Source organism: Peromyscus californicus, unplaced genomic scaffold, assembly GCF_007827085.1.
Source record: "Peromyscus californicus insignis strain IS unplaced genomic scaffold, ASM782708v3 Scaffold_15__1_contigs__length_86483966, whole genome shotgun sequence".
NCBI classification, from domain to species: domain Eukaryota; kingdom Metazoa; phylum Chordata; class Mammalia; order Rodentia; family Cricetidae; genus Peromyscus; species Peromyscus californicus.
In genome coordinates this window covers 61,990,225-62,018,146 of record NW_026294447.1, presented here as the reverse complement: position 1 = coordinate 62,018,146, position 27,922 = coordinate 61,990,225, and the positions used below count along the sequence as shown (strand labels likewise).

At 57.7% G+C, this 27,922-nt stretch overlaps 1 protein-coding gene across 5 annotated transcripts; it reads right to left on the bottom strand.

Moving 5' to 3' along the window:
• Inf2 (inverted formin 2) lies at window positions 1-25,923 on the bottom strand. 5 transcript variants are annotated; one of them, XR_008218442.1, is made up of 23 exons: window positions 25,790-25,923; window positions 14,402-14,801; window positions 13,220-13,335; window positions 12,989-13,148; window positions 12,484-12,517; window positions 11,473-11,614; window positions 10,816-10,957; window positions 9,796-10,608; window positions 9,196-9,341; window positions 9,038-9,099; window positions 8,526-8,628; window positions 8,266-8,351; window positions 7,739-7,839; window positions 6,929-6,999; window positions 6,746-6,853; window positions 6,322-6,392; window positions 5,428-5,548; window positions 4,919-5,083; window positions 4,624-4,726; window positions 4,301-4,462; window positions 3,132-3,761; window positions 2,557-3,049; window positions 1-657 (listed from the first exon to the last, which is right to left on the bottom strand). XR_008218442.1 is itself a non-coding variant. In XM_052739121.1 (23 exons), the coding sequence occupies exons 1-22, from the start codon at window positions 16,602-16,604 to the stop codon at window positions 2,558-2,560; spliced, it is 3,858 nt and encodes a 1,285-aa protein (XP_052595081.1). In that variant the 5' UTR covers window positions 16,605-16,669; the 3' UTR covers window positions 1-657; window position 2,557. The 5 variants fall into 5 exon arrangements, 2 of the variants coding, with proteins under 2 accessions (XP_052595081.1, XP_052595082.1); XR_008218441.1 differs by lacking the exon at window positions 25,790-25,923 and adding an exon at window positions 16,539-16,671 and having other exon boundaries at window positions 3,132-3,758; XR_008218440.1 differs by lacking the exon at window positions 25,790-25,923 and adding an exon at window positions 16,539-16,669.
• Between the last annotated feature and the right edge of the window lie 1,999 nt (window positions 25,924-27,922).

Genomic DNA, 27,922 nt, shown 5'->3' with positions numbered 1-27,922 from the left:
TGGCAGACAAGGTTACTCTTTATTGGTTAAAATCCCTGCTGGACTCCAGACTCAACAGTGCATACCTGGGAGTGGGGGCAAAGGGGCTGAGCAGGGGCAGCCTGTTCCTTGCTGGGCAGACACTGAGGGAGAAGGCAGCTGCTGTGGTCACCATCCATTATTCAGCTTGCCTTGTTCCCTGGGGCCTACCAGCTAGGTCCCACCCCAGCACTGCCAGCAAGCCTCCCTCACTATCCCCAACTCAGCCACAGCAGAATGAAGATGCAGCAAACAGTACTCAGCTAAAAATCAACTGAGCCCAGGAGGCAGGCTGCGGATGCTGCAGCCCATTGCAGGTGTCTGCACCTATCTCCCTAGAGCCAGACGGGAGGCTCCCTCCCACCCCTGTGGTGCATGCGACGGGGTGGGTAGTGGTTTGCAAAGCAGATTGTGAGGTTATAAGCGTGCAGGTGGTCCAGGGTGATGCCAGGCCAGGTCCTAACATCAATGGCCAAGGCTTCCAAGGATCCTGGCTGGGTAAGGCACGGAGTTTCGGTTTCTCGGGGGGCCCAGTCCCAGCCTGGCCCCGAAGAGCCTCTCCAGGCAGCACATCCAGCACCCTGCTGCTGTGCTGAGCCGTTGAGGGCACTCATTTAGCTTTGGGCCTGGACCTGAGGCCTGTGGGGGAAGGAAATGACAATGTCAGGAGGAGCCTTTCTCAGAAAGCTATAGGTGCCCACCGCAGGGTCTCACTGCCACTGCCAAGGCGCATCCAGGTCCACTCTGACTCCAGGTTCTTCCCTGGGGCAGCAGTATTCATCAGAGTGGATGGAACCAAGGTGACACCAGCAGGCTGCTCCTACGGAGGCTGTCCTAGCCAGGCCTGGTACCTGAGCTCGATTCGTGGGCAGTGGGGTCCGTGTGGCCTACTTCTCACATCTCAGACCCATACCCACTATCTAGCCTCACCAACCCGTATTGGGACTTGGTCCTTCCTGCTTTCTCTCTGGCTGGGTGCTGACCAGGGAGGGCCCTGGGCTGGCAGCTACATACTTGACCTGTCACCATCCTGCCCTGTTAAGGAACCCTGCTCCCAACACTCTGTGCTGCCTAAAAAGCCTGCTTTCCCACCAGTGGTGGGTGGGGGTCCAGGTACCCCCTGGAGGCTTGAGTCTGAGAATCTGCTCAAGACAGAGTGGAGAAATGAGTGGAGCTGTCAAAACTTCACCCAGGGTGTTAGCAGGACATCCACAGGGAGTGGGGAAATGAACCAACAACCAAGGCAGGGGTGTAGCAAGTCTGGCACTCAGTATGGAGAGGCTGCCGATCCAGGGATACAGGAGCTGGTCTCCATAAAAAGGGATTACAGAATGGGGCAATCCATATGCAGGATTAACAGCACTGAAAAAATCGAGGGAAGAACACTGTGCAGGTATTTGCTCCGCCCATGGCCTTGGGCTACACGGTCTGAAAGAGACGGTGCTTCTTGCCTTCGTACATGACCTCTTGAAAAGGAATAAATCCCTATTACCCATTAAATAGACTCATGTGTATTAATCATAACGTGTAGGCTGAGCCCCAAGAGTAGTGGAGTTCCGACCTCCCTGTGGGTCTTGCCTACAATGAACTAACACCCCTCATCCTTGTACCTTGATCCTGAGACTTTAGCCTAGTGGCCAGTGGGTTCAAAGTGCCAGGCAGACCCAGGGTCCCTGAGCATGGCCAGAGGTGCTTGGGATTTGTCCATCCTGGCCTCACAGCTCATGGATGGGGTCAGGCTTTTTGTTGTAAGCTGGGCCTTCCTCTGTTCATGAAGCCTGGCCACGGAGCAGGGCCCAAGCTGGTCCAACAGCATCTCTAAGCTCTTGGGCCATGTTACTGGCCCTGGCTGTCTTGCCACGAATGGGGTCTAGAAGACCCATATGGCACATATGAGGAAGACTTGACATCTAAACCGATCCCTTTCTGCTCCTGCTATGGGGGGGGGGGGGCATGCGCCTTTGCCTCTGGCAGCATCTGTATTACTTGAGACATCCATTTCCTCACAGTCTCTTTGGGCATGTGCTTGGCCTTAAGTTGGACCATGGGAGAGTTGGAATAGTCTTGGGAGGATTGATCCCATGCAGAGGGACAGTGTCTTCTGGGGACTTGAGGTTAGTAAAGCTGCAGAATTACCATGGCCATGGGTAGGACCAAGACACGGATAGGAACAACCTCAGTCTGTCCTGCAGGACCAAGAAACAGTCATCCCCAAAGATCCCACACTGTACCCACAAAAGCAGGGAGCCCAGTTTGGCTTTATCTACCCTTCTTGGAAACACATTTGGAGTCCAGCTCTGAGGTTGTGTCCAGCCAAGGAAGAAAAGAACCCAGGGCAGGCAAGGCTGGGCAGCTGGGCCTTCTCCAACAAGGCAGGAACAGCAGAGACACCACCACCAAGAGCCAAGGTTGGGGCTTTCTGATATACCCAGAGGGCTGGAGAGAAGCTAGGTTAGTGCCCAGGAGGGCCAGGCAGCAGGCTGAGGCCCCGGCACCCGCCGCTATCATTAGTCAGCACAAGCCAGGCTGCATACATACCTCACTGGATCACACACAGCCTTTTTGTTTTATTATCATCAGAATCAGGGGCAAACTCTGCTTTCAAATAAAAGAAACACACTCATCAGCTTATCACAGGTGGGCAGCCCTGAACTCAGGGTGGTGGGATCTGAGGGGGCCAAGCTAGCCACGCCAACACTCTTGGTCAGGGGCAGAGACAAACCGCCAGACCAAAGCCCAGACTCTCTGGTCACGGTGACAAAGGCAGAGACAGCCAGGACCTTAGTGCCAGACCACCCTGCATCAGCGAGAGCCCAGGGCCACCCTGCTCCACTCCCTGCAGAAGTGAAGGGTGTGAAGGCAGGAATTTGCAGGTGAGGGTGGTGCTGGCAGTGGCCCCCAAAGCCGCCACCCTCTGTGTGAAGTGCTGTGTCCCCACTGAATCACCCTCTCTCCTGGACGCTGGTTGAGCCTGTAGTACCCGCAGGGATAGGGGAGGGACCAGCTGGATGGCAGGGAGAGGTCCCAGGCCCTGTCATGGGACAATCAGCTCTAACCACGTGCCAGACCCATATGTCCCCCAGCTTGCTCACCACAGCCCACTTCCCAGTTACCTTCTTGGTTCCTTGAGGAGCGTTTCTTCCTTCGCTTGCTCGTCCCCTTTGAGACCCGGCCTCGGACCCTGGGGAGGGTTCCTGACCCCGAGGAATCTGTCACTGCATCCTCAGAAAAGGACCTGTCCAGGGACGTGTCAAGTGCGGATTCTGGGGCTGTGTCGTCCTCATCCTCATCCTCTCCTGGGCCTGTGCAGGGGAGGTGGGTGCTGTGGCCGCGCTCAGCTGTATCCTCTGGTCCCTCTCTGGTGCTGTCAGCCTTGGCTTGGTGGACACCCCACAAGGCTTCAGGATCCATAGCATCCTGGTGTGAGCTCTGGACTCCAGGAGGCTTTTTGCTAGAGAACTCGAGGGGCTTCAGGGCCTGGTCATCTCCCAGAGTCACTGGCCAGACCCCCTCAGAGGGCTGGGCATTCAGGGCATCTTCAGGGACCAGGAAGTCACTGGCATCCACATACCAGGAAGAGCGCCTCTCCAGGGCTGGGGGACCACCTTCCTCCTGGGTGGGCTGGGGGCTGGGGGTTACAGCGTCCACAAGGTCCCAGCCCTGTGGCTCGCCAGCTGCCGTAGTATCCAAGCTTGGCTCTGAGGCAGGGTGGTTTGTGGCTTGTATAGGGCTGGTGGCAGCTGCTGTGGATGGAGGGATATGTCAGTGAAGTGCAAGGGCCAGGTTCTTAGGCATTCTGGTCCCACCCTGGAAGTGTTGCTGACCCTGAGCCTTCCTAAACTACTCCAAACTTCAATCTCAGGGACCTCCAGCATGGTTTTTTATGGGCCAAGGCAGGGCAGTGTCTTCATTCTGGCCATACCCAGGAGACTGGGGGATATCCAACGGACCATAAAAACCATCCACTTCCAGAGTCCCAGTAGTGGAGCCTTTCCTAAGGTTTGCCTGTCTTAACACCTCAGTTCAGTGCCCTGAACTCACTCCATCAGTGGACCACCAACTCCCACATCTCCTGGCCACTCAAAGGCTATAAAGACAATGTCCAGGAGAGGCACAGCCCTCTCAGAAGGCCTTTTCAGAGTTGTGCCAACGGGGCCTTCACCCTCACCCTCCCCTTAGTGTCTCCAGGGCAGTGAGTGTAGAAGGTCCCAGAAGGCCTCCTGGAGGCGAGCACAGGTAAGCAGTGAGGTAATCGGGGGAGGGTCACAGGCTTGGGTCTTACCAGGCTCTGTGGCCTTTGGAGGATCTGCTGGAACCACTCTGCTGCCCGCCTCGGTGTCCCCTCGGCCCCGGGCTGTCTTCCGTAGCTGGAAGCCCTTCCTGATGTCGGCCAGCAGGGCATCGATGACACACACCTCCTCTTGTTTCCCAGGTCCCTTCCGGACTGCAGAGCCACAGACCTCAGAGAGCCGCTCCGAGACCCTAGGCCACCCCAGGGAGCCCCAGGAGAGCTGGGGAAGCACTGCAAGGCTCGGGAGAGGAAGGAGAGCGCCCCACCTGGATCCCAAGGCTTGTCACTGTTCCCACCTGCCCCCCGAGACCCACCAGGCTTCCCGTCCTCGCCCCTCGGCCTCCGTGCCTCCTCCTCTGCCAACTGCTGCTTTCTCTTCTCTGCCTTCGCCATCTGCTCCTTCCGGTCCTTGTTCTCCTGCTCAGACAGACAGGAGCCTTGTCACCCAACCCAGTAACCCACAGTGGGTATACCAAGGGACAAGGAGGGTGGCGCTCACAGCTGTCCCTATCCACAGCTGGGAACAAAGGGGCGAATTCTGCCTGGCTTGGCTGGGAACCCCACTCTAGTTGGGGGTTCATCACCTAACTCCTCCTGGGCCCACCACACCTTCAGGGCACGGGTGAAGAGGTCTCGGAAGGTCTTCATGGTGCTGAACGTGTCCTCCAGAGACAGCTGCTGGGGGTCTTCGCACAGGTAGTCAGCCAGCTCCAGCTTCTTCTGCTCAATGTCCTCAAACACCTTGTCCAGTGCCCGAGAGGCCTCAATGCTGGCCTGGGGACATAGGTCTCAGTCACTACCCAGTGAGCCAGGGGAGCATGCAGGTGAGGCCTTGGGCACAGGACGCTTGGGCGCAGGGCCTGTGGCATGCTGGATGTACCTGGGGAGCCTTAGCCTGGGGCCATGGAGTCCATACCCTACAGGAAACACTAGAACAGAACCATTGAAGCTGCTCTGCTGACTCAGGCTCTCGTGTCCCCTTGGCCTGGGCTCACAGCAGAGCTGCTCGCCCACCTACTCGCTCTACATGGTCCTGGACACCCAGGATCTGCCTTCCTCCCTGGATTGTACTGGGAAGCCTCCTCTGCCAGCCACCAGACTGCCACTGCCCAGCCTACCTGGAGGCGCTCAGCATACTGCTTTTGCACCTCAGGGACTGAGGTGGACACCTTCCGCTCTGTTTCCAGAAGCTTCTTTAGGTTGGCACTGGCCTCTGAGCGGATGATCTCCAAGTTGATTCTGAAAGGCACCGAGGGGCAAGATCGGCAAGATACATCAGGCATCAGCTGACCACCAGTCACAATGGGTCCTTGACTGCACAGTCCCTGAGACTATGTTAGCCCTCTCCACACACCCCACTGCTGACCCTGGGCTCATCACAATTTTCACACTGCAGGTCCCAGAAGCCATCAATCCTGAGGGCTCTGTATGGTGGGTTAGGTGCCTGTTCTGTGACACTCAAACCAGCCAGTCCTGTTAGGATACTGGCTTTTCATGGTAGAGCAGGGCCTGTGCCATGATGGGCATACCTGGGAACCTTAGCCCAGCTGTTGGGCCCATTCTTGCCTGATTGGCCCTAAGGCCCAGCAGCTGCTGGACCAAAAGCTCCCAGGGCAGTGGAGCCTGGGAGCACAGACTCTGGAGCTGGTGTCCAGTTAGCCTCTCTGCTGGGTGCTGAGGCTCCAGGATGACGACACCACTTCCCTGAGCCTCAGTTTCTTCATCTGTATCATGAGGTGGCATGACCTAGCTTACGCTGTTGTGAAGGTTCACTTTGTAGAGAGGCTGTGCCAGACTCTGACCTCATCCCTTCTAGGCTTCACACGTTCTGACCTAAGTCACACAGTTAGACCGGACACGGTCCTGTCCCAAAGTGAGTCAGCACTCTTTGGGGTAGGGGGTCCTGAGGTACAGGGCTGTGAGTCAGCTGTGGCCAGGCCCTGCTGCCAGGAGACTGGGATCGGAGGTTGGGGCCTGAGCTGCTGAGGCATTAGGCTGGCAGGAGCGCTCACCCTGCAGCTTGAGAGGGTGGTTCCAAGTCCCGTGGCAGCTGGAGGAGGTCTGGGTGGCTTTTCTCCACTTCCTGTAACACAATGTGCCCAGTATTTCCCATTAAGATCCCAGGGACCCCACTGAGCCTGTGGATATCACCCTGCACAATCCTGGGTGGAACCTCCACCAGTCCTCTGACCCTCCTGGGGCCTCTAACATCCTGCCGCGGGCCTGTGATCTTCTAACAGTTTTGCTTTCCAGAGATGGGTGGATGTCCTGGAGAGAGAAGAGGGCCTGTCCCAATGTATATGGGGGTGGTGGTAGGTAAGGCCTGCTGGGGATGGGCAGTATTGTGGCTCAGTCTCTGGAATAATGGGCCTAAGGCCAGCGTAGGGGGTGGCATGAGGAGGGGGCGCCCCACCCGACGGGTCCCCCAGAGGTCACCTCAAGCACATGGTGCAGCAGCGTCACGCGACTCTGTTGGGACTTGGTCTCTGTGAGCTTCAGCAATGTGCTGATCTTGAAACCGTCCGCATCTCCCGTGTGGCTGCCCTGCGGGGGACCGGGGGTGAGTCCCCTGACTCCCAGGGTGTGGTGGGACACAGCTACAGGATGGCTCCGACTTACATAGTTGAGGAAGTTCCCGATCTTGAGGATCAGCTGGCAGAAGATGGGCAGCCGCTGGCTGGTGAGCAGGCCTGTGACGGACGGGCAGGGCTGAGGGAAGGCCAAAGCCTCCAGGGTCCCCAGGGGGTGCTTGCTTCCTTTGCTTCCTGACCCCAGGCCCATCACAGCACCAGAAAGGACACATGGCAGGGGCTACGGGGGACTAGGAACTCCTTCATCAACAGGTGGAGGGACTCTCGAAACAACTGTCTGCAACGTCCACATTTGCTGAACCCTCAACCCCAGAAGGTATACGGCCATCACATGTTCTTTGGGAGAGGACTCTGGAATGCTAGAGGCGCCCCTTCCAATCTGTGGCCACCCTAGTTCTCAGGTCCCTGTCCGTTGGGTTGCAGGGAGGACACTCCTGGCTCAGTGGCTGAGATGGGAACAGGCATGTATCACGCCGAAGTGAGTGGTCCTTGGGCCACTGGAGCCCATCTGTGTCCCTGATCTGGTGGCCAAGCAGGGCTCCACCACTCTTCACTCACAGAAGGGGCATGTACACTTATGTATACACGCCCTTGTGTTTCTGTCTGCATGGGAGCGGCTGAACATGAATATATCCGCATGCACGCTACACCTGTGGGTCTGGACTACGTATCCTCACTCCTGTGTGTCATGGGGAAGCGGCAGAGGTGACCGTGGGTTTCGGTGGAGAAGGCCAGCACGTCACCAGCTCTCAGCGGCCATCGCGAGAGGGCTATAGCGGGGGCTGACGTGTGGCAGGCATGCCCCTCCCAGCCCCGTAGGCTTCTGGGCCCCACTCACTCTCGCAGGCGGCGAGCACCAGCTGGGCCTTAGGCCGCACCATGTCCAGTACGATGGCCGTGCCCTCACATAGCATCATGCACTCCACCCGCAGCTGGTAGCTGGTGCAGCAGAGCAGGGGGTTAGGGCCTGGAGGCTCCACCACGCTTGCCACTGGGAACATGCTCTGCTTTTGGGGGATGGGATGAGGGAGGGGTCCCCATGGCCTGGCCTGGGAACATGCACATTTCCAGGCCGGTCCCCAGGACAGAAGTAAGGCCTGGGTAATTGGGGGGCAGCCTAGGGGGCCCGGAGCGTCTCAGAAGACTCTGGCCTCAGAACTTAAGAGGCCGCCTCTGCTTTCTGAGAGGGGACGAAGTACATGGTGACACTTAGATGCAGACTAGATGACCCATTCTCGGGGCCCTAGGGACTGTGTACAGCTGCATTCCTGACCCCTTCTTCCTCACCCAAGCTTGGCTCCTGCCCTATTCGCTCCAGCTCACCTTCCCCACAGGCTACACGGGATCCCAGGCTGCTTTGCTCACCAGGGAATGTCCAGGAGGAGAACGTAGAACTGGTCAGCACTGGCCAGTTTGGCCCGCTCCTCAGTGAACGCCCGCAGGTTCTCAATCTGCATGGATGCCACATGTAGGAACCAGTTGTCTGCCTGCCCAACACCTGCCTATTTCCGGCTCCTCATGAAGCTCCGTGGTGGCTCCCAGCCTTCCAGCGGCTCTCCACTGGGGTGAGGTGGGCCAGGACCTTGGTATCACTGCTTCTTTGGTTGATTTGGGCCCCAGCTCACCTCATGCTTTTCTGGAAGGAGCTTTAGGAGCTGTTTGAGAATCTCTACATCAAACTTGGTTGTGTCTCCAGCCCGGATCATGGTGGTGACTTCCTCATTGGAGCTGGAGAGGGTGAGGATCGGGGTCGAAAAGCATGAATTTCCCGCTTCCCCTTGTCCCCTGCCATGCTTAGAGATGGGGGCGGCTGATGGGCATCCATGGAGCTCTTGTAGGGGGCTCTTAGGTAAGGGTTTAGAAACTGGGAGGCAGGGCCTAGTCTTCCCTTGACTTGGCCACAGTTTCCTGTGGTCTGGGAGTCTACCTCAGTGATTTTCTGGGCCTCACTTTTACCCCAGCTTATACAATCTTAGATGAGACAGTCTGTGGCAGCTAGCTTCCTGCCCTGGGGATGGAGCATGCACGGACCTGATCGGCCTGCAGGGGGCACTGCTGGGCAGGCCTGGGAGGCTCGGGCAGAGCTGGCCGCTTGGCTGGGGCCAAGTTTGGCAGCAACATTAAGTCCTTCACTCACCATTTAAATTGCTTCAGGAAGATGTTGAGGTTCAGGCTCTTTTTGGAGTCTAGAAAAGTGACCTAGAAGACGCACCTTTAGCTGGCATCTGGAGGGTGGGCAGAGCAGGTCATTCCAACCCAGGGAGGCCATGGGTCAGCCTCCATCACTGTTCTTACCTCTTTGGGTTCCTTCCTGATGGGGGCAGCAGAGGGCTCCTTGGGCTTCGCCGTGGGGAAGGAGAACAGCTGCTCTATACTGGAGAAGTCAGGCTCCAGCACCTCTGTGCAGGGGCTGCTCAGTGTTGCCCACATGGAGTTACGCTCTACAGGGGAGGGACAGGCAAGGCACCCTGCTGAAACTCATCCTCAATGTGGGCCTGTGGGTCCAAAGGCAGGTGTGCCAAGGCCTCTGGGGACTGAACAGGAGCCCGGAGCCCAGCCTCCAAGCTGTAGTCAAGCTATGTGCATGCATGTGGGCACACACATCCATGCTGGTAGCTGCCCTGGTCTCTCTCTGGCTGGCCTTCCCTGAGCACCGAGGGCACCACACAGAGAGCCTTACGGAGGAAGGCGGGGCAGGGCCTTCGGCAGCAGGCACCTGTGACCCACAGGGCTCTGAGGTGGCTTTAAGTTCCATGCAAGACACAAAAGAACTGAGCCCTGACAGGGGCCTGGCTGTCCCCACTGAGCAAAGGTGGCTGAATGGCGGATACTCACAGGAGGAATGACCAGTATGCACCTACCCCCCTCAGAGGCTGGCTTGGAACAAGGGCTCACCTCGTGCCACATTGGATGGCAGCTTCTGCCAGTTCAGCTTCTTCATACGCAGTGTGGGTGGATTCACCCTTCGGTGACTGGGGACCCAGGCTGAGCCCAGGCTGTGGTCCACCTGAGCCACAATGATCTCCTCCACAGCACCCACCATGGACGGGACAGAGGAACCAGGCAGGGGAGGAGGTGGGGGAGGGATCCCGCCGCCTGTTCCAGGCAGTGGGGGAGGGGGAGGGGGGAGAGGTGGGCACCCCATGCCAGGGAGTGGGGGTGGGGGTGGGGGCAGGGTCCTCCAGGCGTCAGACAGAGGTGGAGGTGGCGGAGGTGCTGGGGGAGATGTGGCCTTTGAGCCTGGCAGGGGAGGTGGGGGTGGGGGTAGAGGAGCAGATATGGTCCCTGAGGCTGGCAAGGGGGGTGGTAAGGGTGGGGGTGGAGGGGGTGCTGGGGGTGCTGGGAGAAGAGATATGGCCCCTGGGCCCGGCAGGGGGGGTGGGGGTGGGGGTGGGGGGAGCACAGGGGTGGAGCTGGAGAGCGGTGGGGTAGGTAGAGGTGAGGCTGCCTGCTGAAGGGCTGTTGGCTGCGGAGCTAGGTCATCACTGGAGGGCTGGGTGCTGCCCACATGTTGGCAGGTAGGAGCCACTACTGGCTGCCGGCCTTCCACTTTAGCTGTGGGAGCAGTAGTGTCTTGGGAGGAGCTGTCCTGGTTCTGGCCTAGGTTGGCCTGGACACTCTTGTGGGCCTTGTCCAGGGGGCTTGGTCGGGGCCGCCCTTTGATGGACAGCAGTCGCTCAACTACCTCCTCCAGGGTGCAAGCCTGGGCTGCAGGAAGGAAATATGCAGGGTCAAGGGAGAGAGAGGGCCAGAGAGGGAAACGAGGCGAAAAGAGGCCACCTCCCCACATGGCCCCCCGCATGGCCAAAGACCTCAGGGTCTTCCCACCAGGCTGTGCCCCCGCATGCCATGCCCTCCCTCAGGGTCTTCCCACCAGGCTGTGCCCCCGCATGCCATGCCCTCCCAGCTTCTCACCATCGCTGGCCAGGAGCACAGCCCGGTTCACCAGGTTCTCCAGGGCCTCCCAGAGCAGCTGGCCCGAGCGGCCAGCGGGCTCCAGGTGCATGAGGCCCTGCAGGACCGACAGCAGCTGGGCTGATGCTGGGGAACAGCTCACCTGTGTCAACCAAAGCAGACAGGTAGATGGCGATCCCCTCCTGTGGGCAGGCTGATACCCACCAGCCCATGTGCCGGGGGCATCCTGTCCTATGGCCCCTTCACCTCACTAAAGCCCTGGTGATGGGTGACTCAGAGGCAGAGCTCTTTGTGTTACTGGTGGTAACACGTCGCCCTACATGCTGTGAGACGTTAAATGGCACCCCTAGTTTCTACCTATCACCGTCATGCCCAGATGAGAGCTGTCGCATTCAATGACTGGGGCTGGGGGGCACATAAACTCGGTCTCCTGACCCCTCACCTGGCACTGAAGCTCTCTGAAGTCCCCAGTAATGACTACCTAGCTGAGGCACAGGAAGGCCCGGCCAGCTTGGACAGCTTTGACCTCTGGAGGCTTGTCCTGCATCCCACCATTACCAGGACAACACAGCCTCGGCCTTACGACCCCAGCTCTGTGCCCGGCCATCGTGGGGCTGACTGAAGCAGAGGCCCTGGCCCTAGACAGCCAAGCCCCACCTTGTGGAACAGGGAGGCAAAGACTTCCTGGTGGCTGTTCATGTTGATACCATCACAAACACGCTGCAATTCCTCCTCATCCTCCGCTTTGGCCTCTTCGAAGGCTTCCAGCTGGATCAGCAGATCAGCATCCTCTAGATCTCTAGGGGATGAGGACAACCAGTTGAGCTGCTGCCCCATGGGACCCTTCCCCACAGATCCAGGCTGCATGCAGCTACCTCTACTCAGCCCACCTGAGCACACAGAGTTCCTAGCCAGGCCCAGTGTGCCGCAGCCAGCCTGGGGCATGGCAGCAAGAAGGGCAGTTTGAGTGGTAATTAATGGGTCTGAGTCTCCCACCCTGCCAGGCTGCCCAGGGGCCACCTGGGTATGTCCAGCGATGGGGCAGGGTAGATTCTCATGACAGGTATGGGTGAGGTTTGGCCCTCATGTAGAGGGTTAAAGAAAACACAGGCAAGATCACACATGAGACAGGCCACCATGAAACATGAGAGGGGATGGGCTTAGCCTGAGTCAGATGTAGGGTGTATACTGGGGCCAGGTGCTGCCATCACCTCAGCCTGGCCAATAACTGACCCCCTCACTACCCACCCGGGGACAGGTCCGAGCTTTGCATTGGGCTAGTTACACACAGCAGAGTCTGTAAGGTTGCTCATGCTGACTTCCTGGAGGTAAAGAGCCCCCAGTGGGGTCTGTCTTGACTGTAGTCAGGACTAGGGCTCCCAACTAGACGGGCTGCCTTTGGAGACACCAGGGTCAACAGACAGACTCCGGGCTGTGTTACACCTGAGCTTCAGGGCAAGGTGAGCAACCGTCAGCAGAAGTAAGTCCTACCCACAGCTACGGCCAGCTAACCTGCAATCTGGCCCTGGGCAGTGCCTGAGTCCTAGGTCCACTCCTGGAAGGAACCCCTTAGCCCCTCTGGAGACACTGCTTGGGCCAGGTGGCTGGAACCCCAAGGAAGGGTTGGGGAGGGGGCAGTTGGCACAACCAGCCACAGCATGGACTCACCGTAGCCGGGTCAGAATATCCAGCAGCTGGAGCCCTGGGATGGACGGATGGGATTAGAAAAGTCTGGAAACTGCCTTTGGCCTCTCCCTGCCTCCAGCTCCTTGTCACATGCCTCCTGACTCTCTTTTATCTCCCTCCTTTAAGACCATCAGGGGGTCTTAAAGTTCCAGAGGGGACAAGGTCTAGATACAAGCTAGTGCTGGTTCAGCGGCCACTGCCTGAAGGAGTAGAGCTGGAGTTGGAAGCGGGCCACCCGTCTGCCCCTGCCACCCAGCCAGCTTCAAAACAGAACCCTCAGCACCGCTGTCCTATCTGCCATAGGAGGGGGTGGCAGGAGGGATGCAGACCCTGGGACAGTGCCTTACTCTGGAGTCCTAGGGGATGTGGGGTAGGGGCAGGATTTGTTGTAGTCCCATTTCCTCAGGGAGTGTGGCACAGGCTGGGCTGGCCCAGAAGGCACTTTGGAGGTCTTCTAGATGCCTGGCCAGCCGGTGAGGGCACTTACCAATGAACTCGCTCCGCAGCTGCGCACGAGTGCGGAGATCCTCAGGACCCAGAATGATGGCGTTGATCACGCTGAGTAGGGTGACCACATAGGGTACGTTGTCACTGTCTGAGAGCTCATTCATGATGACACTGAAGCGGTACTGCTGGCTGCACACCGTCTGTAGGTTGGGCAGGATCAGGACATGCTCCAGCAGATCCTGTGCTACTGGCCCAGGCCCCCACTACTCACCTTGTAATGGTCCAGGGCATCTAGGGTCAGTGCATGGCCCTCAGGTGAATAGATGCACAGAGCAGCCAACAGCTCAAACACCTGCTTCTTGACCATCACATTGGATGTATCCAGGGCTGTGGAGGGTCAAGAAGGTCTCAGCAGGCCCACTGTCCTGCTTCCCCCATCAGTCTTTAACACACCTGTGATCTGAATCCAGCGCTGCAGCCTTGGATGCCAACTCCAGCTAACTTTCCAGGCCCAGGCTTTGCCATACTGATCTTTCCCAGTACCCTGACTTTGCCTCTTGGGCCACAGACAGGCCCTTTCAGGGAAAGGCTTGAAGGCAACAGTAGGTTTCTGGAGTCTACAGAGCCTGGCCCAGGCCGGCCCAGTCTAGCCCTTGCAGCTGGCTCCAGGTTCTATGTTTTCCAAACTGGACAGCAACTGCAATCCTGACAGCTTGGGATGCCTCGTCATCCTGTGAGCCCCTGCCTTCACTACCCTGAGCGAAGGAAGTCTTTGGGTGCTTTCTCATCTGGCTGTACTGAGAACAGCCACAAAGGACTTGATGGAAGGGTACAATCAGGTCCAGGCTGGGGAGACAGACTAGAGTTGGTGTGGGTCCTGGGTTAGATACATGTGGCAACCTCTGGTTTCCTTGCTCACACAGACACCATCTCACTAGTTACTGCTCTATAGAAGGTCTTAAGCCCCAGTGGGACTTAGCTGCTTCCACTGAGGGACAGAGACTACTACCTACTTTGGTTTTCTTGCTGCAGACAAGGCATTGCAATAAGCCAGAAGACAAAGCTGGTCTTGAGGTATACAAAGGCAGAATCAGGAGGTGTGGCCAGGGGTGGCCAACTGGGTATAGAGAGAGGGGTGGGGACCAGAGAAGGTGCTGAAAGGCAGAGGGTGATATCCTCAGCAGGTGTGGACCAGGCCTGCAGGACTGTGACTGCGCTATTACCAGGCTTGGAGCCAAGCAGTGTATGTGGGGACCAGTTTCATGTACCAGGACCTAGAGGCCAGAGGGTAGAGCCAGCATAAGGCTGGTGGTCACAGAACTAGAGGCAGCTGGTGGAAGGCCTCCGGTGGCCTGAATGGGGAGACCTGTCTCCACTTCCGTCACCTGAGGGCTGAGCTTTCCCTGATGAGCCCCCAGGCCCCCCTGCCCTCACACAATGGCCTACCGCGTACCCTGGGAGAGCTGGCGCACGTAACCCTGGTTGCTGAGGATGTACTCGATGCCCTGCTGTGAGTTCATGACTGCACGCACACAGCTGATGCAGGTGAGCTGCAGCAGGGCGTCCGCAATGCGGGCCACACCACGCCCTGACAGCCGCGCCAGGGCCTCCAGCAGCAGGTCCAGGCCGCTCTGCTCCAGGAACTGCACCATCCAGCCGCCATCACTGCTCTCCAGGCGCTTGCGCAGACCTGAGTAGTTGACCACGGAGGGCATCTGTAGCAGCCGGATGCACAGCTCAGGCTCTGCGCTCTCCAGGTTGGCCTCCGTGGGGTCAGATTCCGGAGACCCCAGCTTCTCCTTCAGCGCCGCCCACTTGCGCTGCGCGCCTTCCTTCACAGACATCTTGCTGAACTGCAGGAACAGAGAAGGACAGGGCCATCAGCCTGACCAGAGGACAGAAATGACCCACAGATTAACAGCGCAGAGGCCAGCTTGGCCATAAGTGACAAGTGGAGGCACTGTTTGCTGCCTCAGTTTCTCTTTTAGGTTTCTGGCTTGTAGCCCAGTGGTGGAAAGTTGGGACAGGTACTTTGTTCCTGACCCTGATAAAGGGTCTTCTTGCTCCTTCTGGATTGCATAACAGACAGGAAAGTCCTAGCTTACACACAAAGACCCCAAGGCTCAGCGAGAGGCAGCTCCATTAGAGACCTGTGCCTGGGTATGGAGGCATGAGCTTGTGCTGTCCTGACAAGTCCAGGTTCACCTGGGAGAGCCTGGGGGAGGCAGCAGGCAGCCATGCTAGCTGGAATATGCTATGGCATCACGGTGATGGTGCAATAAAAACAGCATCTCTGAGGCTCCCTTATCTGGCTCCAGGCGCTTCCCTACTGCCCACAGCCGGGGTGGGGGTGGGGGGGATGGAGGGAGTGGGAGGAGGGGCGAGTCACAGGAGCAGGCTGAGGACACAGTGTGATGTGATGCCCAGGGCTTAATGGAGTGGGTGGCAGCTTCCCCTGGTCTCGGCTTGTCTGTGGGTGGGTGCACCCAGAGAGAAAGTAAGTCCCTGAACAAAGAGAGCTTCACCTGGTTCATTAGCAACAGGTCTAACTCCAACATAGGAAATGCCCCCCAAGTAGGGTGCGGGGAGCAAGTCTGGCCTAAAACATTCTTCAAGTCATGCCTTTCCTCAAAGAGTAACTGCAGACAGACAAACTGCACTCTTGTTGTCTCCTCCATCCACGCAATTCTCCTGGGCCATCTCCTAGGCCCCGCTGGCCCCTCATAGCCCCTGGGGACAGCTTCAAAGGTCAGGGGCATCCCAGGCTCTCCTGCAACCATGTATGGCTGGGATCTTATATTTAGCATCTGCGAAAGGCATCATGGAGCTGTGGGAGGAAAATACTGAGGGAAAGGGCTTGGTGGGACAAGCTCCCACAGTCGTACCCATCCCAAGGGCCCAGTCCTGCACTCTCCACTGGACTCAGGACAGGCATTTTACCTGCTCGACAGGTGAAGGGAGGCTGGTACTGTGCTCACATTCACACTTTCTGGACCCTGCAAGTGTTCCTTGGAACCTACTCAATGCTGGGAGGCTAGTGCACTTTGTATCAGGTTTACTCAGCTCTCTCAGGGAAGGGGAGACCTCAGGCTGAAGAGGTAGGTACCCAGAAGACCATCGTCCGAATGAAATGAGAGCTCAGGCACTTTGCCAGTGTGGTTCTGGGTCCCAGGTGTCTGCTGTCCTCATTTGAGGCCCTGCTGCCTTGGGTGGGTGCCACGGATGGAGAGCATGCCTGCCCAGCATGCCTGACAGAGCCCCTGCCTGGTTCCCCATTCTCCACCCGTTCAAGTGCTGGTGGCCAGGAGGTCCCTTTTACAAGCAGCCCGGTGAATAGCAGGGATTGGCCTGGAGACCTACTGGTGGGTTTCCATCCAGCCACTCGGCCTGTTTAGTCTTCAGTTTCTTCCCCTGCGTCTCTGCCTGAAACTGGGCTGGGCTGTTCCTCTTGCCTGTAGGTAAGGGGAATGTCCAGGGAGATCAGTCTGGCCCTGTGCTGCACCTCACTGGGTGGGGAACTCAGGGTCCTACCCTTGATCTCTGCTTCCACCAAGTCCTAGGCCCTTTCAGCCACCCAGCAATCTACTCACCCAGATGCGCAAGACTTTCCGGCCGCCTCTGCCTACCCATTCAGGGCCCTGCCTCCAACTTCTCATTCCCGCTGCCAGCTGCCGGCCTGGACCTGGTCTCTTGGGCAGCGTTACACCCTTGAAGTACGTCTTGGCAGTAGGTGTGGGAGCTTTACCATAGAACGGAGCTGGTGGAGGGAGGCTGGTACTGTGTTCACATTCTCTGCACACTCCTCAGCTTCTGTGCTGCCCAAAGAGGTGCCTAGGACTGGCCTCCCCGCCCCCATCCCTGCCTCCATTGGCCAGAGGCCCTGTCCCCTTGGCACAGGCTGAGTGGCCGGAGTATGAACTCACCCAGACCTGGCCTCTGGCATCCAGAGTTCTCTGGCCAGGAGCCCCAGTTTCATGTTGAACCCACCCAATCTTCCTGGGACAACAGGATCAGCAGAGTCACTGTGCCCCAGGCCTGAGGCCCCCAGACACAAAGGTCAGGGTACCTGCTTGCCTCCCAACTGCCCCTCTGGCACTCCCCAGTCCTCCTGGCCTGTGTGTACCCTGTCCAAGGACTGTGGACTCACTCCCTGATGGGCTCCTCCCTGCATCTGTGGGGGTGGGCCCTGGAGAATCATGCTCGCTTTCCTGGCAACCTGTGTCTGGGTAACGAGGCTATGCCCCCAAAGCCCTAGTGATGACTGTGTCCGTCTGGGAGAGTCAGTCTGGCTGGAAACCAGGGTGCAAAAGTGAGGAGCACTCTCCTTCCTCGGTGGCATCTGCCAGACTTCCCGCCTCTCTGTAGAATGACACTGAGTGTGAACAGGTGACGTGGCCTAGCACCGTGACAGCACCTGGGCACTCCACAGTCCATCAGCTTTGGCCGGGAAGGTCAACAGCTGGGACCTGATTAGTGACTGACAGCCTTCATCCCCTGTGTCCATGGTGCCAACTCGGGACCAACCAGAGAAAGGCAAATCTAAGCAACAGGGTGTCCCATTTCTGGCTGGCCTCCATGAAGCATCCTGGGCCTTCTCCGCCCTCCCCCACGCCCCGCCCGAAACTACAAAGCTCTCCCTCTCCTGCCTGCTTTCAAACCTCTAACAAGCAGAACCGGGGTCCACCCCTTCACTACTGCAGTCTCTGAACACAGCTTCTGCATCCATGGGGGACCTGGGGAACAATACCCAGGAAGTTACTGGTGCCAAACAAGGCTGGGGTGGAACCTCTCTGTGTTTGTTACCTGTGTGTCTCAGGGACATTCACTCGACCTCTCTCTGCTCTCACTGCAGAGTGGGTTGGTGGCAGGGGGACCCGCACGGAACCAGTGCCAGGGGTCAGAGTGCACAGGTGGAATACCTGCAGCTGCTTTGGTTTTGTGACGGGGCCTCATGTCCTCTTGGCTGAACCCCAAACTTACTGTGTAGCTGAGACTGCCCTTCAAACTCCTGACCGTTTCCCCGTACCTCTGAGTGCTGGGAGTATGGGCGTGTGCCACCACAGCTGGCACGAAGCTGTTTTAATGGCATCTGTGGATGACCGGCCCTCCCACTTCCAACTCTGAGCCAGACCTGGTAGAGACTCAGAGGGATGCCTGGATGCCCTGGCTTTGCCCAAGGTGTGGGGGATGGCCCCGTTTTCCCCAGTCAGCATCCCAGGGTGGAAGGGCTAGCTCTGCAGCCCTGGCTTTGGCAGATGGGGACCAGGACATGGAGACTGTCCCATCTGCCTACACAGTTCACTCAGCACTCATGGGACTGCAGTGGGCGGGGCCTTTGCAACATAAAATCCCTAGATCAGGGGCTCAGGGCAGCTTGTCCTTTACTCATGTATTTGTATTTGTTACTGTTTTGTATTGTTTTTCTTTTAAAAACAGGGTATCACTATGTAGCCCACGCTAGCCTGTGACTGGCTATGCAGTCCAGGCTGGCATTGAACTTACAGAGTACTGGGATTAAAGGTGCACACTACCATGCCAGCTTACACAGGCTCTTTTTTTAAACTTTATTTTATGTGCATTGGTGTTTTGCTTGCATATATATTTCACACATATATCTGTGTGAAAATGCTGGATCTCCTGGAACTGGAGTTACGGACAGTTGTGAGCTGCCATGTAGGTGCTGGGAATTGAACCCAGGTCCTCTGGAAGAGCAGCCAGTGCTCTTAACCGTGGCCATCTTTCCAGCCCACATACATGGTTTTTAAGGGTTACTTTTTCCACAGGCACAGGCCAGGCCTTCCACTTAGAGACTACTCATGAAGGCGGGGTCTCCCTCTGAGTCTATGGTGACCAGCCCAGATCTGAGCACTGACAGGACTCCCAGAAAGGAGAGGATCGGGGCCTGCAGGCCTCAGGGCACTGCCTGGGAGGGTGGCTCTCAGTATTAGTTGGCTGCCTCCTCCACAAGCTCTAGGCCAGGCTGGCATGGAGCTGCCCGCACCTCCATCCCACATGCCTGGGCAGCTACTCTGACTCATGGAACTCCAGAGGCTTCCGCCCCTGCCTAGTAATCAGACGTAAGCTGAGTGGGCGTGGAGGACCGACTCCACTTACCCAGCATGCCATGCAAACAGAGAAACCAAGGCACAGACAGCAGCAGGAAGCCCTGCAAGGGTCCCCTGGCACCCAAAAGGGTGGTGGTGGTGTCCCAACACATTAGGGAATCTGAGTGAGCCACAGGACCCCACATCTCAACTTCCTCATTGCTACATCCAGGAAACATAGACTATATATAGTTCCAGGAGCCAGAAGGCCCCGCAGCCAGTTACACCGGGCCTTTCAGACACGTCAGACAGTTCAGGTATCCCTTGAGGAGCCGCAGGCCAGGCTTTGCACCTAAGCCCTGGGGAGGTAGGTGCTGCCCTCTGCACCCAACCCCTGCAAGGGACTGCTAGCACTGGGGAGCTGAGGGGCCAATGCAGAGGTAAGTGGCTAGGGCAGGCACAGGCCAGGCAGGGGACCCCTGGAGGGGCTGCTGCCTAGGGGTAGAGAGGCAGCTCTGAGGGGGCGCCTTGCCAGCACCAGAATAAGGCCTGGGGTGTTTCTGGGCTCAGAGCCAGTGGAGGGTTGGGGGAAACACAAAGGAGTGAGCTTGTCTTCCATGGGTGGGAGGGAGAAACAGCAGAAGCGGGATTCCGGAACTGGGTGGCAGGGGCTGCCACACTGTATTTTTAGCTCTTTCAGGAGCCCAGATTTTCCACTGCTTGACAACCCTTGGTTTTACAGAAGTGTACACGTTCCTGGTAGCTTCCTGGGGCTCAAGGACAGCCCCTGTCCTACCCTAACCCCATGACCTTCTCTCCCATCCAGTCTCAGTCCCCAGCAGGTAGGTCATCTTCCTACCAGACTGTGAGCCCCTCGGGGACCTCAGCTAACCTAAGGCTCAACTCCGGTAAGGCAGCCTACATGCACAGTAGGCCTCAGGGGAGCAAAAGACTTCATCCATCCACCATCCCTGTATCCACAGACACGGAACGTGTAAGGCTCGGTGAAGTGGCTGTCCAAGCAGCACATCAGCCCACTTCCACTTGTCACCGTGGCTCAGAATGGGTTCCCTACGGTGTGCGAGGAGAGTGAGGATCCCACTGGACCACCTTAGTATACGGCCCAGGATACAGGGTCCCAAGGAGGAAGTGGGCACGAAGGAGCTCTCGGCACTGTCGGGGAAAGAACAGACGGGGCTGTGGGACTTCAACTAGAGTTAACACTTGGACTGTCACCAAGACACCTGCCTGAATGGCCACAGAAATAGTAAACAGGAAATGCCTGCTAGGGCTAGGGGACTCCCCTCCGCCCTTGCTCCCTGAGAAAGGTGTGCACAGAGCAGCTGGTGCTGGGGTCCTGTGGGCAGGCTGGGGTGGTCTCAGAGTGTCCTCCTCCTCTACGGGAGGTTCACTCAGGCAAGGTGGAGACAGGAAGGGTGGAGGCACCCACGCCAGGAAGCTGTTTTCACTTCCACCCGCTCTGGGATGATATGGGGACTCCAGCTGTCCCAGGCTTGCAATGTCACCGGAGAGGCCCCTTTCTCTGCCTGTCTCCCCAGCTGCATGAAGTACAAGGACAGCCTGGCCCCTCGGACATTCTTGAAGCTCTGGGGGCTGAAGAGAGGCATAGGGGACCGAGGAATCTAGTGGCCCTCTGTGAGGGCACTTTCGGAGCACAGGGGCCTGGGCAGCTCCTCCTGTGGCCAAGCCCCTTCAGTGGAAGGGAGAGGTGTGAGGTATGCAGATCTGAGGTTCTGGGTTTGCTAGGCTCCACAGGAAGGCAGGGCTAGTGTGCTACTGACCCCCGCTCCTAACCTCAGCTTCCTTCCAACTGCAGGGTTGCATGCAGGGGTTTGTGGCCACGGGGACCTCAGCCTCACCCGAGAATCCATCTGCTTTGGTTCTCTCTCCAAAATCAGATAAACTTGGAAATTCCTCCTCCAACAGACCCTGTGTGCTCTCCGATCCCGCGGATGGTTTTGGCAGGGCCTCTCCCAACCTGGGTAGGACAGGCTTTCCTCAGGATGCACGTGGCAAGTGTTGTGCGCTGGTCTGCCCTCAGAGAGTTGGGCCTCAGCGCTGCCCATGCCCAGGATGGGAAAGCTGTCCTGTCCACCCAAATGCCAGATCACAGTCTCCACCCTCTGCCAGTGTCCAGCTCCAAGCTTCCCTTCAGGGGCAAGGAGAACAAAGACGTACTGAGAACGGGGAGGGACTGCCCTGTGTCCTCCAGCACAGCCAGGGGCAGCAGCCAGGGCTCACGGAGAAGACAAGGCTGTGCCCAAGTGAGGAGGGCTCTCCACTGGACAACCCAACGGACTTCCCATTTCTGTCTTCATAGGATAACAAGCGAGTCACTGCCAGTACCACGGTTACTTGGTTGTCAGAAAAGAATGCCACTTTAACTGTAACTACCGCACAGGGTCAGCTCTGCCCTGACAGTCTGATGCCATCTACCTAGCTTAGTGCTCCAGTCTCCCAGGCCCCTGCTCAGCATTCCTCAGCCACCTGGCCCCAGGGAGCCTGTCAGGCCCAACCGGGTGAGCAAGATCCTCCGCCGAGGTGCATGTTTTGCTCACAGTATTGGCTGGAAATGAGGACACCAGAGATCCTGCAAGAGCCAGCCCACTCTGGACTTGGGTTTTCTTATTTGTGCAGTAGCCAGGATGGTCACCAGGGAGCTCTGGGCACTCAACATGGATTGGCTGACCCAGCACTGTCCGTACATCAACCGTCAGGCCTGCAAGCACTACATCTCTACTGCTCACCCTTCACTCTTCTCAGAGGTGACCTCCCATCTCCGATCCCTCTTACAGAGACAGCCCATCTCCCTGCAACGAGCTGCAGGATTCTGCAACATGCCAGGGTCCAGCCCCTACTCTTGTCTCTACTTCCACAACCGAGGCCCTCTGTGCAGGTGCCCCTGAGAGAGGAAAGTCTTGTTCTCAGGCCACTCGTGTCTGTACATGAAGTGGGGCAGAGAGAGGCGTGGGACAGGTAGCACCCTCCTCCCAGCCTGGGCCAGGCGGGGAACAGATGCCTACCTCCCTGCTGTGGGTACAGGGAGCAGTAGAGCTGTGTCTAGAGCAGGAATGAGGACACAGGGATGATGAGGGACTGAGTTTGCACGTGGAGACCACAGCCCAGGTCTTCAGGGGGCCTGGACCAACAGGCAGGGAGACTGAGTCACTGATATGCCAGTTTGCTCTACAAAGTTTGGAGGGGTCCAGATGGTTTTTAGGCCACATCCAACCACCAGCAAGGGCCAACATCCTGCTCAGTGCTGATGGGGCCTAGGCTAGCCTCTGCCTACCACGGTCAGGGATGCTAAGCTAGGATGTGAGTCCCTCCTGACCCACCGGGCCCTGGCTGGCCTGGTGCTTGGCTTTGATGCTGGCTCCATTCCTTCATGTGAGTTTTCCATTGCCCCCCCCTCCCCCGCCTCACTAAGAGCCTCACACCCAGACCCCAGTCAGCCTGAACTCTGTCAGTACAGGCCACACACGCTGGTGAGGCCGAGCCCATGGGAACACAGTAGCCATGTGGATCTGGGATGCTCTGACCGAGTCCAGCTCTGGAAACATGTGGAATGCTGTGACAGCATTGGCAGGGTCTGCTGCCCTGGTACTCTGACTCTGCCAAGGCCTCTGCAGGGGACCAGCCTGCTCTCCTCAAGCCCATTTGCCCTTCCAGGAGTCCACATGCCACAGGAGTGAGCCAGAGGCAGGAGACTGGCCGGGGCTACCTGGCCTCCTCTCTGGATTCTTTCATTCCCTCTGTCCTATGTCTGCTTCCTACAGAAAGGGAAGCCATGGTAAAGGGGACGCAGGAAAGGCCATCCTGTCCGCAAACAGTGCTGAAGGGTGCTCGGCTGCAGTACACACCCTCTGTCCCGATTGGTCTTTAGTCAACTTGACACAAGCTTGATCTGGGAAGAGGATCCTCAGAGGAGAAAATGCCTCCTCCCTCCATCAGCGTGCCCGTGGACAAGTCTATAGGGCATTTTTCTTGATGGTTTGATGTGGGAAGGCCCAGCTCACAGAGGGTGATGTCATTCCTGGGCGGGTGGTCCTGGGTACCCTAAGAAAGCAGGATGAGCAAGCCACAAGAAGCAAGCCAGTAAGCAGCACTCCTCCATGGCTTCTGCTTCAGTTCCTGCCTTGAGTTCCTGCCCTGACTTCCTCCAGTGATGGAACCTGAGAGTTGTAAGATGAAATGAACCCTTCCTGCTCAGGTTATTTCTTCGGTCATGGTGTTTTATCACAGCAACAGGAACCCCAACTATGACCCCCCCCAGCCATACCCTACTGCACCTACCAGTGCCCCATGAGCCCAGGCCCCAGGGGTCTGGGGCAGCAGGTCCAATTATAGTCACTGGGGGAGAGGAAGGCTTGCTTCACCCTATTTAGAGACTCAGCAGGAGCTACCTGACCAGGGCAAGACCTTCTGGTTCTCTGAGCTGTAGTGTGCCGTCCTGAGACGCTGTCCTGGGATGAGTACTTGCTCACTTAGGTCAGGCTACCAGGGTGAAGGCCACATATTAGGGCCCCATCCTCACAGCTCCATAATAAGGGACAGAGAGGTTAAGAGGGCTTTGTGAGTCATATCACTGGGTACCACCTCCTGGGGGGTGATGTGGGTACAAGGAGTTGATGCCTACCGCACAGGCATTCTAAGGGCCTCTTGTCAGAATAGACAGTAGCTCACATCCTCTCCAGACGGAGTGAGAGCCAAGTGAGAGCCAAAGGGGCAGATGGGTCCCGTCAGCCCTCGGCTCGTCTGCTCTCAGCACACAGACCTGCTCACAGACTGTCAGAAGTAAGGGAAGCAGGGCTTGGGGCCAGTGCTTGAGGGAGCATGAAGGTGGCCCCAGCAGAGACCCTGCTCAGCCCCTGCCCTGTTCCTTATGTAATCACACTTTAGGAAAGGGGCATAAGGGGACAGAGGCGCAGCTGGCACGTTCCCCTACCCAGTTCCTGTACAGCTGGAGGTGACATGTGCTGGGTGCTGGGCAGGTGGGTAGCTCTGAACAGATCCTACTTTGGCTCAAGGCCCAGGCTGTCTGAACTTTCTCAACAAGACCTTCTTCACGTAGGTCAGGCTACCAGGGTGAGGCTACGTAATAGGGCCCCATTTTCACATCTCCAGTGATGGGGAGTCCACCCTCCCTGTCTGCACCAGATGCTCCTCAGCCCACTTCTCTTATGGCCCCTGGGGCAGCCCCGGGGAGACCGACTCTGAAGCTCACTCTAGAAAGAGACAGGAAGTCCACTGGCCGAGGAACTGTGCACTTATTAGACACTTGCTGTGTACAGGACAGAAGTAGGGAAGTCAGGTAGTGACCTTCAGACCACAGGAACCAACATACCATCACCCTCACAGAGCCCAGGGGTTCTGCCTACTCCAGAGAACGCCATCAATCCGGCCCAGCCTGGGCCAGCAGCTGCCTGCCTGCACCCACCATTTAGCAATCCCCCTGCCTCCCCCAGCAGCTTTCAGGAGCCTGAAAACTTTCCCCTCGGTAACAAGTGCACTTTGATAGAAGGTGAACAAGTCTATTTAAGGTGGGTGCTTTCAGGTCCCCGCACAGGGAGATGTGTGCAATTAGCTGCGACAGCCATCAGCACCCCCACAAAGTGAGGGGCCTCACCTGAAGGTTAACTCATTGCTGTTCGGGAGCAGAACCCTTGCTGGCAGCTGTGCTTGGGCAGAGTGGTGGAGGGCAGCCCTTCCTGGCAGTGTGGGGCTGGAGGTCTCTACCTTAGGGAAGGGGCAGGAGGGTAGAACTGGGCAGGGCCAACTCCCACCAGGTCCTAGGAGGACCCTGCTAGGTCAACTTGAACAGCTGCCCCTGAGCCAATGGGTGGGGACAGGGAGAAGTCTCAGTCCCCAGCCTTGGAACAAACACCCATTTTTGCTACAGGTGTCTGCTCCCCAACTGCCCCCTGCCCTGGGTGACACCCTGAAGAGATCTAGACGTTTGCTCATGTCTGAGCCACTGTCCTCTGCCTTCCAGTATAGGTGAAGACACTGAGGCCCAGAGAAAGCAAATGCCACAGGAGGCCTCGTGAGAAAGGGACTTCCCAACTCTAGCTTCAGCGTGGGTGCCCGGGCTTTAGAGTAGGTGCACTGACCTGGAGCCCTGACCAGGCAGGATCAGGGCCTCGTGTGCCCAACCTGCCGCTACGTGACACGGGGCCCTGGGTGGTTAGAGGCCTGGACAGACAGGCCTATAGACCACTCTCCACCCCATGGTCCTCTGGGGAGTCCACCAAGGCGTCGTTGGGGGTCACTCAGCTTTCCCGCTAAGATCACCTTCATTCCCAGCATCCTTGCCCAGGATGGGGTTGACAGGTGTTGCCTCAAGAAACAGAGCTGTGTCACTCCCTCAGGTCGGCCAGGGGGATGCAATGGCCTGCATTATTCCACGGGCGCGGGCATCTTCGGAAGCGAGCCAAAAAGGCGGGGCAGCAAGCCCACACTGGGCTACCCGAGAGGCGGACCTCGAGTTGAAGTTTATTTTCACAACTGTGGCTGATTCATGGTCAGGATGTGGCAGCCGCAAGGTGGGGGAACTCCTTCAGTCAGACCCTGGGCAAACACCCTGCAGGCAGTGAGCGGCGTCGCCCTGAACAGCCCGTAGTCTAAGGCCGACAGCGCAGACCGGATTCTTGGCTACCTTAGTGCACACGCGGCAGCTCCGAGCCCTCTCCTCAATCTCAACCGTTTCCCTCACCGCCCCCAGACTCAGTTTCCCTATGGGTTCCAGACTAGCCCGAAGCAAGCCTCAGACTTACCGGGTGGAGGCGCAGTGAGAGGTGATGCAGAAGGTCCTCTGTCCTGGCGCCGGAGCGTCTGGTGCTGCGGGCGGCGGCCCCGCGGCTGCTTTCCGCAAGATCTAACCGCGCTCGCGGGCCAGGCGGGGCGGGCGGGAGGAAGGGGAGGTGCGGCCCCGCCCGGCGGCGGCCACGTGGGGGGCGGTGCTGCCCGGGGCGGGGCGGGGTGGGGTCTCCAAGGAGGCCCTGCCCAGCCGGGTTTGGCTTTTCTGCAGGGGCGGAGAGACAGGAGGGAGTGGACATTCCAGCGCGGGGCTGGGGTCCTGTTGAGAGTGACCCCTTTGCCTCTGATCTCACTGTCAGTTCCCTCCCGGACTCCCTAGCACGTTCCTGGTCTGCCCCCTATGCTGGCCACCCCTGGTCCCACTCTGCCTCCAACACGCGAGCCCTGCTCTAGGCTTGAGTCCTCTGATGGCCCAACCCTCATCCTTCATGGGAGATAGCTCCAGTTTCCAACTCTGTCCTGAAAATCTGAAGTGCTCTCCCTGGCCTGAGTCTGGGCTACACCCCTGCGGAGCTTCAATTTCTCCAGTTTGAAATAGTACCTCTAAGAGGTTTATGAACATGAATAAAGGTTCTCCACTCACTTGTGTCTTGAATCCCCCAAGCTGGGTGGAGGGCATGTGGCCGACGGGCAGAATGAAACGCTTTGGGTCTCTCTTTAGCCTTGTAGCCACTTCTATCCTGGACGTAATCTCATGTTTGGGGTGCTCAGTGTGCTCCCCAGCCACCTGGGATTAAGCCCACCCTTGGTTGCCTGTAAATGTCTTTTGACTGGCCCCATCATCTCAATCCCTGGAAACGCTGGCTGGGCCCCAGGGCAGGAGTAGCCTTTGATAGCCAGCCAGTACTGGGATGGCCTCTGAGTGCAGGGTGTGCACTGGAGAGCCCGCCAAGGCAGGCGCTGACTGGCTGTTGGACACTGTCCAGCCTGGGATGTAAGTTGTGGCCATTCCTGTCCTGGGACTCAGCTGTTCTTAGAAGCACAGTCCTTGTAGCTTCTACCTAAGAAGCCAGTCAGCCCCACTAACCCTCAGCACAGAGAACTTCCTGCCTGGTCCGAACTGCAATTCTGGTTACCCAGTATCACCTAGGTCTGGCACCTTTGGGATAGGGGTCATCAAGGTTAACTTGCCTCTGTCCTGGGCTGCCTTTGGTCAGTGGGTGTGTTTATTTATCTGGAAGGAGGAATGTGACTTCAGCCCCCGCCTGGAGGACTCCTGGCTTCAGCCTGAGCACCATCCCTCATCTACCTGAGCCACGCTGCGAGGCCGTGTGAGGGGGCTATGCCGTCTTTCCAGGATCTTCTGCAGTAGCCCCGACAGAGGTGGAGAGCCATCCCACCCCTACTCCTCCTCGTTGGCCTCTGCTCGAGGCTTTCTTCCCTGAGTGGGGTTGGCTGGACCCAAGGACCAGGTTACGTTCTAGGCACCATGGGCACTGCTGGGAGCCCATTGGAGCTGTACCTCAAGGTCAGGCCAGGCCACATGAGGCCAGAGCAGGATGAAGAGGGCAAAGTAGATAGTGGGTAGCTGGGGTGAGGGGTCGGAGAGCTGATATTTTGTAGCTCTGGATGCTGGAGGATTGGGGCTTTCCTTTGGACCTTAGCTTGGGCTCTCTGGCCAGAGCAGAGAAGAAATCTCAGCTTCAGGAACACCACCTGCATTGATGACTGATATTCTCAGCCCCTTCCCATTTTCTCTTTTCTTTATTTTTTTGAGCTGTACCATGTAGCCTAGAAATCTTGATTTCCTGTCTCAGCTCTTGGGAAGTAATAGGATTACAGGCTTATGCCACAATACTTGATCTCTCTCTCTCTCTCTCTCTCTCTCTCTCTCTCTCTCTCTCTCTCTCTCTCTCTCTCTCTCTCTCCCACAGTCACCCTCTGCATCACCAGGCACCTCAACCCCATCCTGAGCTTTCTTTCTGCACCCAAGGGTTAGGAGGAAGACAAAGTAGCCTCAGAAATTTGCTTCTGTGGCCATGCTCAGCACACAGGGCCCTATATGACTTTAGGAATTTCTTTCTAGAAGTCATCGCTGTGGACAGCACACATCCTGGGGTGTGGATCTGTCCTTGCAGCTGGAAGAGTAC

Bases quoted from the DNA above. Each gene is read 5' to 3' on its own strand.
- Inf2 (XM_052739121.1), bottom strand. From the start codon at position 16,604: ATGAGAAGTTGGAGGCAGGGCCCTGAATGGGTAGGCAGAGGCGGCCGG. The intron at 14,802-16,538 runs GTGAGTAGATTG...CTGTTCCTGCAG, and splicing joins GGAAAGTCTTGCGCATCTGG to TTCAGCAAGATGTCTGTGAA. The intron at 8,629-9,037 runs GTGAGTGAAGGA...CACCCTCTCCAG, and splicing joins TTCCTGAAGCAATTTAAATG to CTCCAATGAGGAAGTCACCA.